General features: G+C 43.7%; 2 protein-coding genes across 3 annotated transcripts in view; both read left to right on the forward strand.

Annotated features, from left to right (window-relative positions):
• coch (coagulation factor C homolog, cochlin (Limulus polyphemus)) overlaps nt 1-3798 on the forward strand; it is an 18973-nt gene extending 15175 nt beyond the window's left edge. Inside the window, exons 10-15 of one of the 2 annotated variants that reach the window (XM_040137665.1) lie at nt 1-51; nt 194-308; nt 1222-1365; nt 1447-1603; nt 2887-2984; nt 3079-3798. The exon at nt 1-51 is cut by the window's left edge and continues 176 nt beyond it. In XM_040137665.1, the coding sequence (XP_039993599.1) occupies nt 1-51; nt 194-308; nt 1222-1365; nt 1447-1603; nt 2887-2984; nt 3079-3251 (738 nt within the window). In that variant the 3' untranslated portion in view covers nt 3252-3798. The remainder of the gene's footprint in view (nt 52-193; nt 309-1221; nt 1366-1446; nt 1604-2886; nt 2985-3078) is intronic. The other variant, XM_040137666.1, reaches the window with a different exon arrangement.
• Nucleotides 3799-7344: 3546 nt separating this feature from the next.
• ccdc65 (coiled-coil domain containing 65) lies at nt 7345-15613 on the forward strand. Its single transcript, XM_040137444.1, has 8 exons — nt 7345-7712; nt 9297-9493; nt 9877-9884; nt 11468-11618; nt 11728-11889; nt 13206-13424; nt 13509-13637; nt 14775-15613. The coding sequence occupies exons 2-8, from the start codon at nt 9350-9352 to the stop codon at nt 15060-15062; spliced, it is 1101 nt and encodes a 366-aa protein (XP_039993378.1). The 5' UTR covers nt 7345-7712; nt 9297-9349; the 3' UTR covers nt 15063-15613.
• The last annotated feature ends 900 nt before the right edge of the window (nt 15614-16513 follow it).

Below are 16513 nucleotides of genomic sequence, written 5' to 3' on the forward strand. Positions count from 1 at the left end.
CCGGCACCCGAGGAGCTCTCCATGGTGCGAGACAAGGACTTCGTGAAGAAGGTTCACCCTTTTATTTACGTTTACCTGAAGATGTAGAGACGAACCACAGCTGAAGGTTTTGTTCTGCTTTAATGGTGCATAGTTTTTTATGAATGAAACATGTTGTAGTGAGAACGGGATTTCGTCCTCTGTCCTCGTGCAGGCGGTGTGTAAAGACAACGGTTTCTTCAGTTTCTCGATCCCCAGCTGGTTCAGCACCACCAAACACGTCAAACCTCTCGCGCAGAGACTCTGCTCGCTGGACGGCCTGCTCTGCAGTAAGACAAGCGTAACACGCCCGACCCGTCACCTGTCTGTCTCTCACCAGGGCTGTAGCTAGCAAAGAAGACACAGAGGTCAGGTCTTCAGTATTTCTCTCTGGGAATGGTTGGGATGAACGTGCATTTTACATAAAAGGCAAATACCGATATTTTTTTTTTTTTTCCAAACTTCAGAGAACTTAGATGAGCCAATTTTTAGCCAAAGAAAATTAATAAAATACATAAATGTACAGTTTTAGCCGCCAGAATTTATTCCTTCGAAGAGGGTTTAAAAACTGTGAGACACCAGCGTTTAAACCATCAAGAGGCTCTGGGACATAATATTCTTTTTAAAGTAATACGTTTTCGTTTGGTAAAAAACATCCGAAAATCTAATAGAGCAGTTGAATAAGTTATGAAAATGTTACAACATCAGCGTAGTCAGGAATACCGTTAATATTTTATTAGTGAAATCAGGACATCTAGAATCACATACAGACGGGGGACAAATTAAAGGACAAAGCTGAAAAATGAGCAGAGGAACAGGGGGGTCACTGAACGGTTGGATGAGCCCGAGGATGATGGGAATCACGTGCTGTGGCCGTCACAGTCACCAGATCTCAACCCAGTTGAACACCCGTGGGAGGTTCTGGACCCACGTGTTCCAGAGACCTGTCGCCGGTTCTGGCGGCTCGTGGCGGCCCGACGCCTGACTGAGACACTTTATCTCAGTTGTCCCTTTCGTTTGTGGCCCGTCTGTCGGTCTGCTGTACATGAGACAGACATAAGATGACATTACTTTGAATGACTACTGTCTGATCATATTGTTGCTGTCCAGTGAAAACTGACAAAATCTTTCAGATAAACCGGAAGGTTAATTGTTCGTCACAGTAACTGAAGCAAATGTGTGTGTGTGTGTGTGTGTTTTGAGGTAAAACCTGCTACAACTCGGTCAACATCGGTTTCCTCATTGACGGTTCGTCCAGCGTCGGTGAGGGCAACTTCCAACTGGTCCTGGACTTCCTGGCGGGAATTGCCAGGAGCTTCGACATCTCAGATGTGGGAGCTCACATTGGTCAGCTTCACGAGATGGAAAGTCAATTGACTGATTCATCGACGAGCTGATCGGCTCACTGACCGTGTGTTGTTGGTGCAGGTGCGGTGCAGTTCACCTACGAGCAGAGACTGGAGTTTGGCCTGTTGGATCACTCCAACAAAGACGTGGCCATCAATGCCCTAAAGAGGATCTCCTACATGAGTGGAGGGACGGCCACCGGAGGAGCCATCAGCTACACCACCCAGAACCTGTTCAGGTAACACGGCACCGGAGAGGTCATCCGCTGGAAGAGTTTTGTATTCTACTACTCTACCAAAAAAAGCTTAGAGTCAAAAGGCACATCTGGGGATACTCTGAATTTGTCTGCTGTACTTCCTCCTGTGTGTCTGAGAAAAACTACAGTGAGCAGCTGTTTTAGGAAATTCATGAGTTTGCTTTTAAAGATTTACATCTTCAGTAGGAACCAACGGACTTGGAGCCGAGGGCCACAGACAGAAGAGCGAAGTCGGAAAGTGTTTTGAGACGAACCAACAAATCACGTTGTTGCTTTTGGGTTTTTCGAGGGATTATTAACACTTGAAATAACAACTAACATGTAAATGCACAACACAACACAAAATGTCGTCCGCAAAAATGAAGAAATTCGGGAGGCTCTCAGTTGATGAGTCTTTGGTTTCAAGTTGTGTCAGGTGCTTGGAGCTCAGTATACCCTGCGTGTTAGTCTAGTTTTAAATTGACATTGTATATTTGTGAGCCGTTTTAAAAGATTTACATCTAGATCCATGACAAAGACCCTGGCTTCTGGATCCACCCAAAGTGGTGCACCCTCTGGCTTCATGGACCGCGGTGTAGCTTTAAAACGAAACTCTATATTTGTGGGGCTTTTTTTAAAGATTTAAAGACGGATTAACACATTGTTGGTTTGGATCTGTACATGGGGTTTGTTGACAATGAGAGAAAAACGTAGACTAGCCAGACTGATGCTTTAAGGCAGCAGTCGCTAACCTTTTTGGCTTTTGTCCCCTTAAAATACAGCAGTGTAAACTTTTTGCACTTCACGGGTTTCGTATCTCTACGATTTTATGTCCACTTACCCAAACAGTGATTTTTTTTTCTTCTCAGATTGATTGATTATGTAAAATTATTCAGTAATTTACAAGAAAAATCAAGCAAAAACAGAATTTCGTGTTACATTAATGTATCCTGACTCTTTCCAAATCACGTTAATTTGATAACAGAAGGATAAAATGCCTGAACCCAATATTTCCAAAGAGCAGTGCATTCACGGGACATATTGGATTTAAATGTTGGCATCATTCTGGAGAGATGCTAAAGATGCTGTGAAGCGCAGGTCCGGTCCTGGATAACAGATATAGAGTCAATTTTTGATTTTTTCCAAGGTTTGTGCAGGGAAAAATACGCGATCGAATTGCTGAGGTTGCAGTTGGGGCCAGCTATCTCTCCGCAGGATGTCCTCTGTGTCTGGCGGAGGAAAGCACCGGAATTATACGTTACCCTCAATTTGTCATTTTTCCCCAGCAGGCGGACAGGACCGGGCCGCAACTTTCTCATCGTGGTGACAGATGGTCAATCGTATGACGACGTGAGAGGCCCGGCGCTGGCTGCACAGAAACAAGGTGTGTGTGCTAAAACAACAGCAGGTTGCGTTCAATTCTTTTTTAAGCCACATTTGGTTCACGTCACCTGTTTATCCTGTCCACCAATCACCAGGCATCACCATCTACTCCGTGGGCGTGGCCTGGGCCCCCATTGACGACCTCAGAGCAATGGCGTCAGAGCCGAAGGACAGCCACACCTTCTTCGCCAAAGAGTTCACCGGCCTGGCTGACTTCATCCCTCTGCTGGTCCGAGGCATCTGCCGAGACTTCACTGAGAACAACTAAGAACGCGCTCACACACGTTTGTACTTCTGTGTTTGTGATGACAACCTTGACTCTAACCTCAACCAAACGTCCTCAGTCTTCCTTTGTCCTCACAAAGATATAAGCACACTTTTGAGGTCCCTACTAACATGTATTGCCTAGCTCATGAGCCCGTAAACCCAAAAAACCGTAACTCTCAAAATGTCCTTGCTTTGCCTATAGAACAACGGGTCCTCACAAACATAGGAGCGCATGTTTGTACCTGTATACTTGTGAGGTCCTTCACTGACATACACTGCCGAGCACCTAAACCTGAAATCAAATCTTAACGCGTTGGAGAAGTGGGAACCAAACAAACGTCCCCATTATCCAAAATGTCCTCGCAAAGATAGAAGTACAAGAGCCCACACACACACACACACACCCACACACACACTGTATATATGCCGTACACATATACCCATTAATACTGATACGAACGTATGAAAACACATGTACATAAAAGACATCTTATAAATCAGATTTTTTTCTTCTATTTAATGGAGACGTTGGAAAATCATCATCATCATCATCATCATCAGTAGAAACCAAAATCATTCACTTTTCACTCTACAGTCCAAATTCAAGAGCGTCAAGATTATTAACGCCTTTATAGAAGACCCTCATTGCCCCGGAGTGCAACGGTAGCAATCCAGGCTGTAAGAAAATCAGTAATATCACGTAAACTAAATCAAACTCATCCATTTTAAAACAGGCCAACTCAAATGTTCCCTTTAAACAGATCTTAGCTACGAAACGAAACCCTGCTGAATCCGTCGATTAACTGCAGATTAGAGAGGAAAAAAAAAAAAAAAATCCCAAATAGGGATGTCATGTGTCCCAATTACGAAATAAATGAACCGTGAGATAGTTTACTCATAACCATAAGGCACTTCCTTAAACTTTAATTATGAACAAACCAGCCCATAATTAGAGATCCGCTTCCTGTTGTTATGAAATCTATATTTCATTTTTTCAAGAAGAAAACTCTGTAATCACGAGATCCATGTCTCGTGATTCTGATGGAGCGTTCTAGTTATTGTGACATCTTTATGTCATGATTATGAGATCTGTGTATTGTCATTAGGAATATGGACCTCACATACGTAACAATAAATCTATTTCAAGATCATATTTACAGTAATGAGATCGTTAGCTTGTAAATTACAGTATAATCACAGGATCTGTACATGATTTAAAGTCATTATTATGAGGAAAAAGTCTCCAGTTACTTTTTTCCCTTTGGAAAATGTCATTTATTAAAAAAAAGACAAATAAAAAAAAATTGTAATTGATTTCTTTAATCCAAGAATTTGTAATGTATTCTTATGATCCACATGAATTTTATACATTGGCGAATCCTCTGGTTTGGGTCTTGATCCATGTTTATCTGTCCTTCTTATCTGATTCCGGAGAAGACATAGAACAAGATGGTTTTCTTAAAATGTTTAACTGATCCTTTATTTTTCTAATTTTTGGTTTTTTTTTGTAAAAAGACCGAGCTTTAAAAAAAAAAAAAAAAAAAAAAAAAAAAAAATCCTCAACCTCAAACTGTCTATTCTTGACCTTGGGAACATTTGTGTGTGATAAAACTCGAGGTTCACTTTCCGGCCTTTTTCAGCAAATGGACCTCGCTCAGGTGTTACTGCGTGATGTAATGCACATCGGTCATGTGACGACGGGTGTTCGTGACTGTGAGGTACATTTGAGAAAAAAAAATGGAGTCAGTAAAACTTGAGTTTAGATGATGTTATAACAGAAGAATCTGTTATTATCATGGCAAGAAAGTTCAGCCAAATAAAAATACATCGACAGTTCTTAAATCACCACTTTGTATTTCATTTTTTCATATTTTTATCATTAAAACACAGGATGAAATGACTTGTTAACAGAAGTATATTTCCACCTCTGGGCCAAGATTTAAGTTCCATCCTTGTTAATGTTGTAATTATCCTGATGTACATTTGCCAAACCTGTAGATTTCTGTATTTTTTTTCTTTAACTGTAACCTAGAGTCTTTTTTTACGAGGACGGGGCCACAGCATGGAGCCGGCAGGAAACCAGACTCTGATGTTAAAATACGCTCCTAAATCTTCACGGTGTGTTTATTTCACGAGCAGATTCGGAGGAAACCGGTTTCACCAGGACAAAATGCCTTTGTTTCTATGTGATCAATGCACAGATGGGAATCAGCTTTTTTTTTTCTTGTTTAGACCTGAATAAAATGTACCAAATCTGTCCTTCACACTGTTAAATATCTTTTATTTTCCACACCAGAATGAATCAAGAGAAAAGATTGTAAAATATTTTGGATTTCTACAGAGCTCTGTATGTCTCATGGAGGAAAAAAATAATAATAAATCAGAATTGCTTCAATTTTTCTCTTCAAATTAATTACTTGTGTCCACAAATTGATAAAACAGTCTTAAACAGTTTTGTTAACATATTTTTAAGGGTTGCAGATGAAAACACAATGCTGTTTAATTGGCATAATCTTAAGTATATCTACATATCTCCGTCCAAAATCAAAACAAACTGCATCAAATGGTTTGTTCAGCACTTTTCTTGACATAGTTAAAAAGTGCTTTTGTTAAAAAAAAAATACAATAAATAGTAAAACCAGAATAAAGAGGTCAAAAAAAATAATACTGTATAAAATTATAGTAGTCGGTTAAATGCCGCTGTGAAAAGCTGATATCTAAATCAGTGAATTACAGATTTAGATTAGACGAGTTCACAATCTGACAAACTAACAGTCGTGTCAAGTTAGTGCAGCCGTAGGAACTGAAGTTTCACGTTGTTGTTTCCACTCGGCTCGGTTACGGAGGAGCAACAGCCGCCAGATCTGATCCTAGTGAGCCACTTGGACCTGGTGCAGGTCGTTTTAGATGTGGGCCAGAGACCGTGCGTCGGAAAAATGGCGTCTTACCCTTCGACGTCGCTTAAAATTTCACGTTGTGCTCATTTGACTGCGCGGTTTATTAATCAATGCGGTTAATTAGGGTTCTTTCCCCCCCCACGACACAAACCAGCTTTCAGAGACTTCAGTCGATCACGGTTCTCATTTTGGGAAAGAGCTAAATTATCCATCGAGTCTCTGCCCGGGGATTTTCCTGCGGTCTGAATGGATTTCCTGATGGATAAGCTGGATGATGATGAACAGCAATGGAGAGAATATAGAATATGTAGTTAAAGGGGCTGAATTGCCTCTACGGTTCTTCAGATCTGTGATGTTTTGCAGTGAGAGTCTGGCTGTCGGCCGGTCACAAGAGACACACACACACACACACACACACACAAATCCCATTTCTGGCCTCAGTGGAAGTGAAACCTCTGGAGGGTTTCGGATGGGAAATGACGACTCTGTCCCTTTTCTGTATTTATTACCGTTTCTCTCGTGTTTCCCAATAAAGAACAGTCATTTTTGCGGCTTGTCCACTGACGTCTCCGCGTTAATCAAGCTCCCGTCGCCATCTTGTGTCCAAACTGCAGATGACGGGAACCGAACAAGAAGCGGCCGCAGTCGGAGGACAGGAGTCTGTAGTGTGTTCCCGCCGGAAAAACCCCAAAAAGACGAAATAGACTGTGCTTGTAGTAAAAATGCATAACTGTGGACTAAAATACTACATTTTAGAGTGTGACATCGGGTAGGGAGGAACAGACAAGAACACTGTTGTGAGATGCTGGGGAAAAACATTTTTACTGTTTATTTACGAGGATGTTAAATCTTGATCAGGAAACAATGTCCCGGGGCCGACGGTTATTCCGTGATGGTGCTAAAGCCGCACGGTGCTTCAGACATGAGGACTGTTACTGACTAACATGGCGTTTTTACAGTCTGGTGTCACTGCTTTTACTTCAGTAAATGATGTGGGTTCTTCATCCGCCACCGAGTTCAGGCTTTTTTTTTTTCCTGACGAATCTGCTGGAACATTCGCGGTCGGATGACTTCGTTCGTTCGTTCCTTCTTCTTCGTGTCTTTCCGCTGATGCAGAGGAACGTTAACGCAGCCGGTGTCGTGAGTCCCGGACCGGGTCTTCCGTGTGCCTGTTGCCATGGAGACCGAACGCAAACACACCTGCCCGTTGCCGCGGCGCCGCGCAGCTCGGACGGTTCCGGAGGTAGGTTTCTCCTCGCGGTTCGCACAGGTCGGACGGAGAAAACCGCTCGTCTAACGTCCGGTGTACGGCGCGTCCACCTCACGACCAGCGACCGGTAACGTTTCGGTGCGGAAGGGGCTCGTGTAGCTCAGTGCGGGCTAAATTAACGGGAGGACGGAGCCTAACGACCGGGAACCGCGTTCCCCTCACGACGGTGGTACTCGAGTACTCGGACCCTTCACTTGAGTAAAAGATCCAGGAAAACCGCGTAAAAACACTTCAATACAAGTACAAGCGTAGCATCTAAAATCCTACACAAGCACAAGGGCGGGAGAACTATCAGGTAAATCAGCGGTGGAAAGTAACTAAGTACATATACTCGAGTACTGAGCATTAGTAATTTTGAGTAATATTGTACTTTTTACTTTACTACTTTTATCTGAAAAACTTTTACTGTGGTACTGGAACTAGAGGAAGTACTTTAACTGTGATACTGGAACTACAGGAAGTACTTTTACTGTGATACTTTAACTACAGGAAGTACTTTTACTGTGGTACTGTTGAAGCTGATAATACTTTTTTTTTTTTTAAACATAGGCTCCTGAACACAGCCCTTTCACTTGAGTATTTGTAGAGTGTTGTATTGGTACTTTCCACCAAGTAAACAACGTAATGCTTCTGATTCCGCTAAGCTAAATGTACATAAAGTGTTAAAAGTAAGAGAACATCGGCCCCTGATTCCCAACCTGAGCCCAGCCGAGGGTCAGGTCCCTCCAGGGGGACACCAGAGAAACATGGGGGCTCCCGCAATGATGAATGGGTTCAGAGCAGAGACAAAACTAAGTTCTGAGACATACATTTTTTAGACTTTTCAGAGTTTTGCCTCCTTGGGTCTGAGAACTCTTGTTTAAATGCAAACGTCTGAGAAGTTTAGTGGAGAAACGTCTCTCTGGTGGAACTGATCACAACTTAATGACCAATAAATTGTGACAAGGAGCCTCAACAACGCAGCAACAGGTTTTGGCGTTTTCGGATTGTTGCAGGTTAATTTTCCATCAGTGAACTAATCAGTTAATCACCTAATCGTTTCAGCTCTGGTTCGTGTCATCTTTATACGGACCTTCAGAGACAGAGGTAGAAACCAAATGCAGTAAAGACATGTCCACATTGAAAGTGGCTTCAGGACGTTTTCAGTCACCTTCACTTTTTACACTGTTATAGATTTAACTTCAAATGGATTAAATTGACCTTTTTAGTGATTAATTCATGACGAAGATACAAAAACATGTTTATGTGTAAGGAGAACAAAAAAAGCAACACCTCTAATGGTCATAATGTTTGCACTCTTAAAGTGAGTTCAGGTTTTGGGTCTGATGAGCACTGTGAACTGTGGGAGCTTACACACACAGATGTGTGTGTGTGTGTGTGTGTGTGTGTGTGTGTGTGTGTGTGTGAGAGAATCATGTCCGAACAGTTGAATTTCCCACAGGTGGACTCCAGTCACGTTCTAGAGACATCACCAGGATACTCAAAGCAAACAGGAAGCACCTGAGCTGAATTTAGAGCGCCGCAGCAAAGAGTCTGAAAACCTCTGTTAATGCGAGATCATTATTTGGTTACTGTTTGTGAAAGTAATTGTCAAGAGAGTAGATTTAATCCATTTAAATCAACACTATACGTAATATATCGTAAGTTTCTGAATACCTTCTGGGGCCACTGTATTACAGCACATGGTCACTTACTGCAATCAGTTTTTTTATCCTGAAGGAAACTAGTGTCACTAATGTAGGAGAACAAGTAAAGTGAGGCCTCTCCGTGCACTTACATCCGCCCCCTGAGCCCATTTAAAAAAAAACCCTGGTAAAAAGACTCAACTTTAATTCTACACCCCTGAAATTTAACAGCTACGTTCTGATTTTAAACACAGCGTCGTGTGTGTCGCAGCCGGCGGCAGCAGCGTGACGAGGACGAGGAGGGATCATGCCGAAGAAAGCCAAGAAGGGTGGAGGAGGTAAAGGTGGCGGCAAGACGGAGGAGGAGAGACTTCTGTGCCTGCAGCAGAGAGCTCAGGCCGAGGAGGAGATGGCCAAGAAGAAAGAGGAGATACTCACACTGTTCCTGAAGGTAACTTTGATCTAACGTCCGAGTCCCTAACCGGGGACGCAACAATCTAATCACACGCGTTGTGATGTTTCAAGTTGTTGGAAGAGGGAGAATATGTTGTCGTGTACTTTACATTTCCTGAGGCCAAAACGTACATTTGAAGCCTTTAAAGAACTTTTGCTCCCAAAAATGAACTCCTATGTAAATATCTGAGTGAGTGAGTGAGTTAAAGATGGAATATTAAATCTTTGTTATGCGAATGAAAATTTTGAAATTTGGATTTATTTTGAAATACAGACGAATGAATGATTGTTAATCATCAAAATATTAGTCAATAAACTCTAAAAAACTTTGAGAATGTTAAGTTGGTTTTATCAGCTTTTTTCTTTGTATTCATTCTGCAGCTCAGACAGTAGCACTTGTATCATGTTTAACCAATTTCTGGTTCTGAATAGAAATTTAAAACGAGTACAGAGATGCAGAATGGCGACAGAGATGCAAAACGATCAAAAAGAGACGCAGAACGACTATAAAGACACAAAACAGGTACAAAACGTAAAAATTACTACAAAGAAATGCAAAGAAACACACAACTACAGAGACACAAAGTGACTACAAAGAAACATAACTACAAAGAGACGTAAAACGAGTACAGAGATGCAGAATGGCGACAGAGATGCAAAACGATCAAAAAGAGACGCAGAACGACTATAAAGAGACACAAAACAGCTACAAAACGTAAAAATTACTACAAAGAAATGCAAAGAAACACACAACTATAGAGACACAAAGTGACTACAAAGAAACATAACTACAAAGAGACGTAAAACGAGTACAGAGATGCCGAATGGCGACAAAGATGCAAAACGATCAAAAAGAGACGCAGAACGACTATAAAGACACAAAACAGGTACAAAACGTAAAAATTACTACAAAGAAATGCAAAGAAACACACAACTACAGAGACACAAAGTGACTACAAAGAAACATAACTACAAAGAGACGTAAAACGAGTACAGAGATGCAGAATGGCGACAGAGATGCAAAACGATCAAAAAGAGACGCAGAACGACTATAAAGAGACACAAAACAGCTACAAAAGCGTAAAAATTACTACAAAGAAATGCAAAGAAACACACAACTATAGAGACACAAAGTGACTACAAAGAAACATAACTACAAAGAGACGAAACGAGTACAGAGATGCAGAATGGCGACAGAGATGCAAAACGATCAAAAAGAGACGAGAACGACTATAAAGAGACACAAAACAGCTACAAAAGCGTAAAAATTACTACAAAGAAATGCAAAGAAACACACAACTATAGAGACACAAAGTGACTACAAAGAAACATAACTACAAAGAGACGAAACGAGTACAGAGATGCAGAATGGCGACAGAGATGCAAAACGATCTAAAAGAAACGCAGAACGACTATAAATATTGCCAAAACAGGTACAAACGTGAAAAATTACTTACAAAGAAAATGCAAAGAAACACACAATCATAGAGACACAGAGAAGTGACTACAAAGAAACATAACTACAAAGAGACGCTAACGAGTACAGAGATGAATGGCGACAGAGATGCAAAAACGACCAAAAAGAGACGCAGAACGACTATAAAGAGACACAAAACAGGTACAAAACGTAAAAATTACTACAAAGAAATGCAAAGAAACACACAACTACAGAGACACAAAGTGACTACAAAGAAACATAACTACAAAGAGACGTAAAACGAGTACAGAGATGCAGAATGGCGACAGAGATGCAAAACGATCAAAAAGAGACGTAAAGAAACATAACACGACTACAAAAGCAACTCAAACCGATGGACTACAAAGCAAAATTATTACAAATAATGATACGTTTGACCGAGGTCGGCAAGTCCAGGGGATGGAAAAGCGAAGGTGTCGCCAGAATCATTAGGGATTATCCATTGCTGCCTTCTGATCCGTAATCCCTCTGGTGTGAATGCTGTGTGTTTCTCAGGAAGCAGATGAGGACACACTGTCAGCAGCAGCGAGCTGATCTGGAAGACGCAACGTTCACTGTGGAGCAGCGGCACAAAGAAGTGATGAACGAAATCCGCAGACTGTACAGTCAAAGCGTTGCGCTGTACGAGAGCGCCCATGAAGAAAGGGTACCTCACAGAACCGGTTCTCTCTAGCCTCTCCGTGTCAGACGTATTATAGGTGTCCCCATTGATCGTTTCAGTCTTGTCCCCTGTCTCTTCCTCTCCCTGCGGACAGAGGGCTACTCTGGTCCTGGAGGAGGAGGAGAGGACTCTTCAGAACCAGAAAGGTCTGCAGCTCTGCAGCAAAGAAAGAAAAGAACTGGACGGCCTGGTCGCCAGAAACCAGGGTTACATCCAAACGACAGACAAAGTCATGAAGAATGTTAAAGAGCTGCAGGTCAGTGCAGAGATGGAATATAAATCCGTCATATCTATTATAGACATGTCAGTCCAGCAGGGAATCAGTCTGATAATCTGATTTATTTAAAGCAAAGATTCAGTCCCTCGTGAATAGAAATGTTCGTCAAGAAAAATCATTGTGAGTGAATGAATGAAATGATCATGAATGTGTCATGAATATAACTATGCCCAACACACACACACACACACACACACACGAGGAAATCCCCGTAAATTCAGACGAGCCAGGACCAGAGTGTTGCGAATACACTTCCAAACCACAGTCCAGAAATATAGAAGCAACTTCATCATCTCTCACAATCAAATCTTTTGACCATCATTGTCCACAACAACAACGTTCATAACTCACTGATCCAAACATCAGAGAAATCAGGATAAATACTAGATAATGAATCCATCTTGCACTTCCAATGTTGCTAATTTGAACACCAGAATATTTAGTTCTGTTTTCAGGGCATTTAATGGAAAATGACCTCTGATGAATCATCTTAATTTAGAAAACGGGACTCACTTTCCACTTCACCCAAGTCACACAGCTCATACAACTGATTGTCCTCCTGAATATTTCTGAATCGAGGACCAGAGGAAGAACAGACGAACGACGTTGGGCCTCTAGAAAAACAAGTTACAACTTATGATTCAGGCCAAATTCTTGTTGATTTTGCTTTTGACAAGATGTTTTCAAATCATTTTGTTTAAACTTCAATAAAAGCTTAAACATTTGAATGAGTGATGCAGCACATCAGCCTCCTGAAATAACGTGTTGTAGATTGTCCCTTCCGAGGTTACAGATGCCAACGAAAACAAAGAACCGCTTTGTACAAAGTCACGCAAGTAGTCAGAAAAAGCCAGCTCCTGGTTGGCGCGTGAGCAACGGTATGACCGCAGCGACAGGTGAGAGGTGGCTTTTCCCCACTGGAGTGGGTGAATTTTTGCCATATTCGCACACCTTCGAACAGCACACTTCACGTCACGGCGTCGCAGCACCTCTAAAAACCTACGAATGCAAATCCTAGGAATTAAGAAAATGCCAGCTAGCCCCGGTTCGTGCCTCTCGTGTATTATCACTACATTTGAGAAAAATAATTAGAAAAATCCTGACGGTTTTCTAACAACACTGTTCTGAAGGTTTTTTAGACTCTTCTGATCGTCTGGATGATCGATTATTATGTCTGCTGCGACACTGAACTCATGTTTAACACAAGTTGCAGCTCAGGACATCTGGCAGTCTGTCAGTGTGCACAACATTAAGCAAAGCTCCAAAACTGGCCTTGGTTCTCTTCCCCCCCTCAGGACCGTGTCGTTCAGCTGAGGGCGAAGCTGAACTCCACTAAGATGCAAGGTGAATCGAATGACCGAAATCTGACGGCCGTCAGCGCCCAGGTGAATGAAAAGACTCAAAAGCTTCGCAGTCAGCTGACTCAGGGTCACGCAGCGGCGAGGAAACAGCTCATCGACCTCACCGTGCAGAGCGACAGCGCTGCCAAGAGACTGCGGGCGGTCGTCGCCAAGGTGAACTCTCCCACACCTCGTCTGCCCGCTGACGCCCCTTCGGCCGAAACACGGTCTCTGTCTGATTCACGGTGTTTCTTTCAGGGAGAGAGGCTTTTACGCGTCGCTGAAATGTGCCGAAAGCTGGAGAGCGAGCAGGAAACCATCTTCCCATCGTTGTCGTCAGCTGCAGATGATCAAAGATCTGCGACTGAGGAGGAGGAACTGGCAACGGTAGGCCGTGGTCCCGGGTCTCGGTTCTTCCCGCTGACCGAGACCGCCCTAATCAGATGTTGGAAAGTTGTGGGGGGAGAGGGAGTTCACTAGCGGATCTTGTGGCTCTGTTTCTCTCCGAGATCGTTCTTTTTTCCAATAAACGCGAATGTCCGACCCTGACTGACCGAAATGCTGCTGCCTGTTCGAGTTCTGCTCATTTCTGTTTTCCAAACACGTCAACCTCTCGTGACCGGCTGGCTCTCAATCTCCACGTAAAGGGGACGTGGTAATTGGACGCTAGGCTCTGACGAAAGGACAGGAACTGTCTACTAATCAGCCATCGGTCACTTTAATGTCGCTACGACGACCTCCATTTAGTGTAGAGCGGGGCGATGACGAAAGGTTAGCAACAGTTGCCCCAGCGAGGGCAAAGCGCCGAGGTCACGGTCGTCCCGGTGACAAGAACCGAGCGGCTTGGGCAGGCAGTGAAATTTGGGCACAACGGGAAAAAGAGCGGCTCTCACCGAATTCGACTCGGTTCCCTTCGTTCGTACCAAAGAGCCGATGAAAAGAATCGGATCGTAACATCACTAGGGCGAGGTACGCCGTGCGAACAACAGGATGTCGTAATTTCAAGGGAGACTTGTTCCAAGTTGGAGAAACCTGAAGCCAAAATCGACTGAAGTTGACGTTTTCCGGGCAGCTGCAGCAGGAACAGACGCTCAGGGACAGACCGTGAACGCTCGGGTTCGACCTCGGCAGACCCACGTTTAGACACATCCGCGACCCATCGGCCCCGGTTAACTTGGTTTCTACCTCCTGCTTCTCAAACTTGGTAACGAGACCGTGCCCTCGCCGACGTGACGTGTTGTCCGTCTCCGCTGTTACTGGAAGTTGCAGTTCTCATCCTCCCAAACACGTTTGAACACGAAACGCCGTCTTGGAACAGACTGGAGTGGCATGTGTGTTGAAATGTACGGAAAAGCCGCTTCACTCACCATTTATTTGGTGTTGAACTTTTATGCTCAACACCAAATAAGCGGGAATTATCCTTAAAGGGGACGAACCGGGGCAAAGCTTTAAGGCGTAACCGTTGCTTCTCCTCAAACAAGCTTGGGTAGTTTTCCACACTGACCTCTGTGTCTCGGTCCGTAGGAGATACCGGAGTTTCCAGAGTTGCAGCAGGTGACGCGGCGCATCAACACCGCTCTGCTCCGTCGAGAGGCTCTGAAGAGACAGAGGGAGGATCTGAGCCGAGAGAACCGGCAGCTGAAGCTCCTGCTGCGTCAGCACCTGGACGCCATGAGGGTCAGCGACCGCGACCTCGACGGACGCCACGCTCTGCTCACCGTGCGCCAGGCCCCCGCCACGACGGGCCCTCCGGACACCGACAGACGCCACACCGTCGTTGAGGCCGCTCACGCCGTCAAACGGTCACTGTAACACAGACACTCTGACATGGTTTAGAAAGCTTAAATACTGTATGTCATTAACAAAACTACCAAAAATGTGAGTTTTCATTTCTCGATGAAATATTCAAAATTAAAGTCTGATTTTATTGTACACGCACTTACCTTTAATTCCTGGAGCTTTCAACCATTTCCCACAGCCCTCTTCAGGTGTCCCTGAAATGGTTTGTGTCAACTGAACCTTCCTCCCATTTCACGATAATGTTTTAAAACAACACGCGTCAGATGAGTTTGAACCCACTGGGATTCAAGATACACTACGTGGCCAAAAGTATGCGGACACCCGGACTTTCCCTCCACGTCTGACAGTGTAACATGTGATCAGACACCATGTCCATTAACCTGCTGCTCTAACGGCCTCCGCTGTCCTCCATGTTAGTCAGTACAAACCAAGTAAAACTTTATGAGCATCACATTAACCGACACGTCCAAATTTCACCAGAAGGCAGTTCAGGACAGTGGTACGTTGTCCTCATAGTCCCGGGTCAGGGACTATTCTGTAAATGACTGTAGCCCGAAGGCTACGTGGACAGACTGTGGAGAAGCTCAGCTCCCTGAGCAACAGACCACAGGCAGTCAAAACAGGCCCAGCAACATCACCATCAGCCCCTCGGGGCGGCGTCCTCACATCCCACCTCTCTACACAAATGACTGTCGGCCCCTCGCCCGTCACCGCACACCTGAAATACTCTGATGACGTTGCTGGGCTTCATCGGAACAACGAGGCCTCGGCCAAACCAGGAAAAACAGACAGACCAAAAGTACGCAAACTGTGGGCAGGGGTGTCCGCATACTTTTGGCCATACCCTGTCAAGCTTTTTGAGAGTGTGTTGGGAGTTTTACAGCATGTCCCCAATCCAGGTTAAACAAGTTCTAAACAGGCCTTGAGACTGACCTCACACGGGAAAAGTGCCGGACAGTCACTACTCAGACTAAACACTGTCCATTTTGGACAACGTGCTGACGACGGACGTCGTGAGCCGGGGAAACGGAGCTGCTGCTCACAGCTGGAAAACATTTAAATAAAGTGCTCTGGGAATATCTTAGATCGGCTCATTCCAAAGCTTCTCCGACTAGAATCATCCTCTGTAGAATTTGTCTGCTTTTGTTTCTGGGGCACGATGATATGCCTCAAGTTTTAGGTCCTCATTTCAACAGCAGCTTTGAACAAGCAGCAGAATAAAGCCGCAACTAACAATTCCCTTGTATTATCCATTAGTCTGCCGGTTATTTTCCTGATGAATCCTTTGGTCTATAAAATGACCTGTCACAGTTTAACCCTAGAGCACATGGTAACATTAAATGTCCAAAACCCAAAAATGTTCTGTTTAACAAAAAATTAGAAAAAGGAGCAAATTCTCGCATTTGCATTTTTAGATGGAAAAAAAAAAAAAAACTCTTAAAAAACTTTTATACGGATTTAAA

Source organism: Xiphias gladius, chromosome 10, assembly GCF_016859285.1.
Source record: "Xiphias gladius isolate SHS-SW01 ecotype Sanya breed wild chromosome 10, ASM1685928v1, whole genome shotgun sequence".
In the NCBI taxonomy this organism is placed as follows: Eukaryota; Metazoa; Chordata; class Actinopteri; order Istiophoriformes; family Xiphiidae; genus Xiphias; species Xiphias gladius.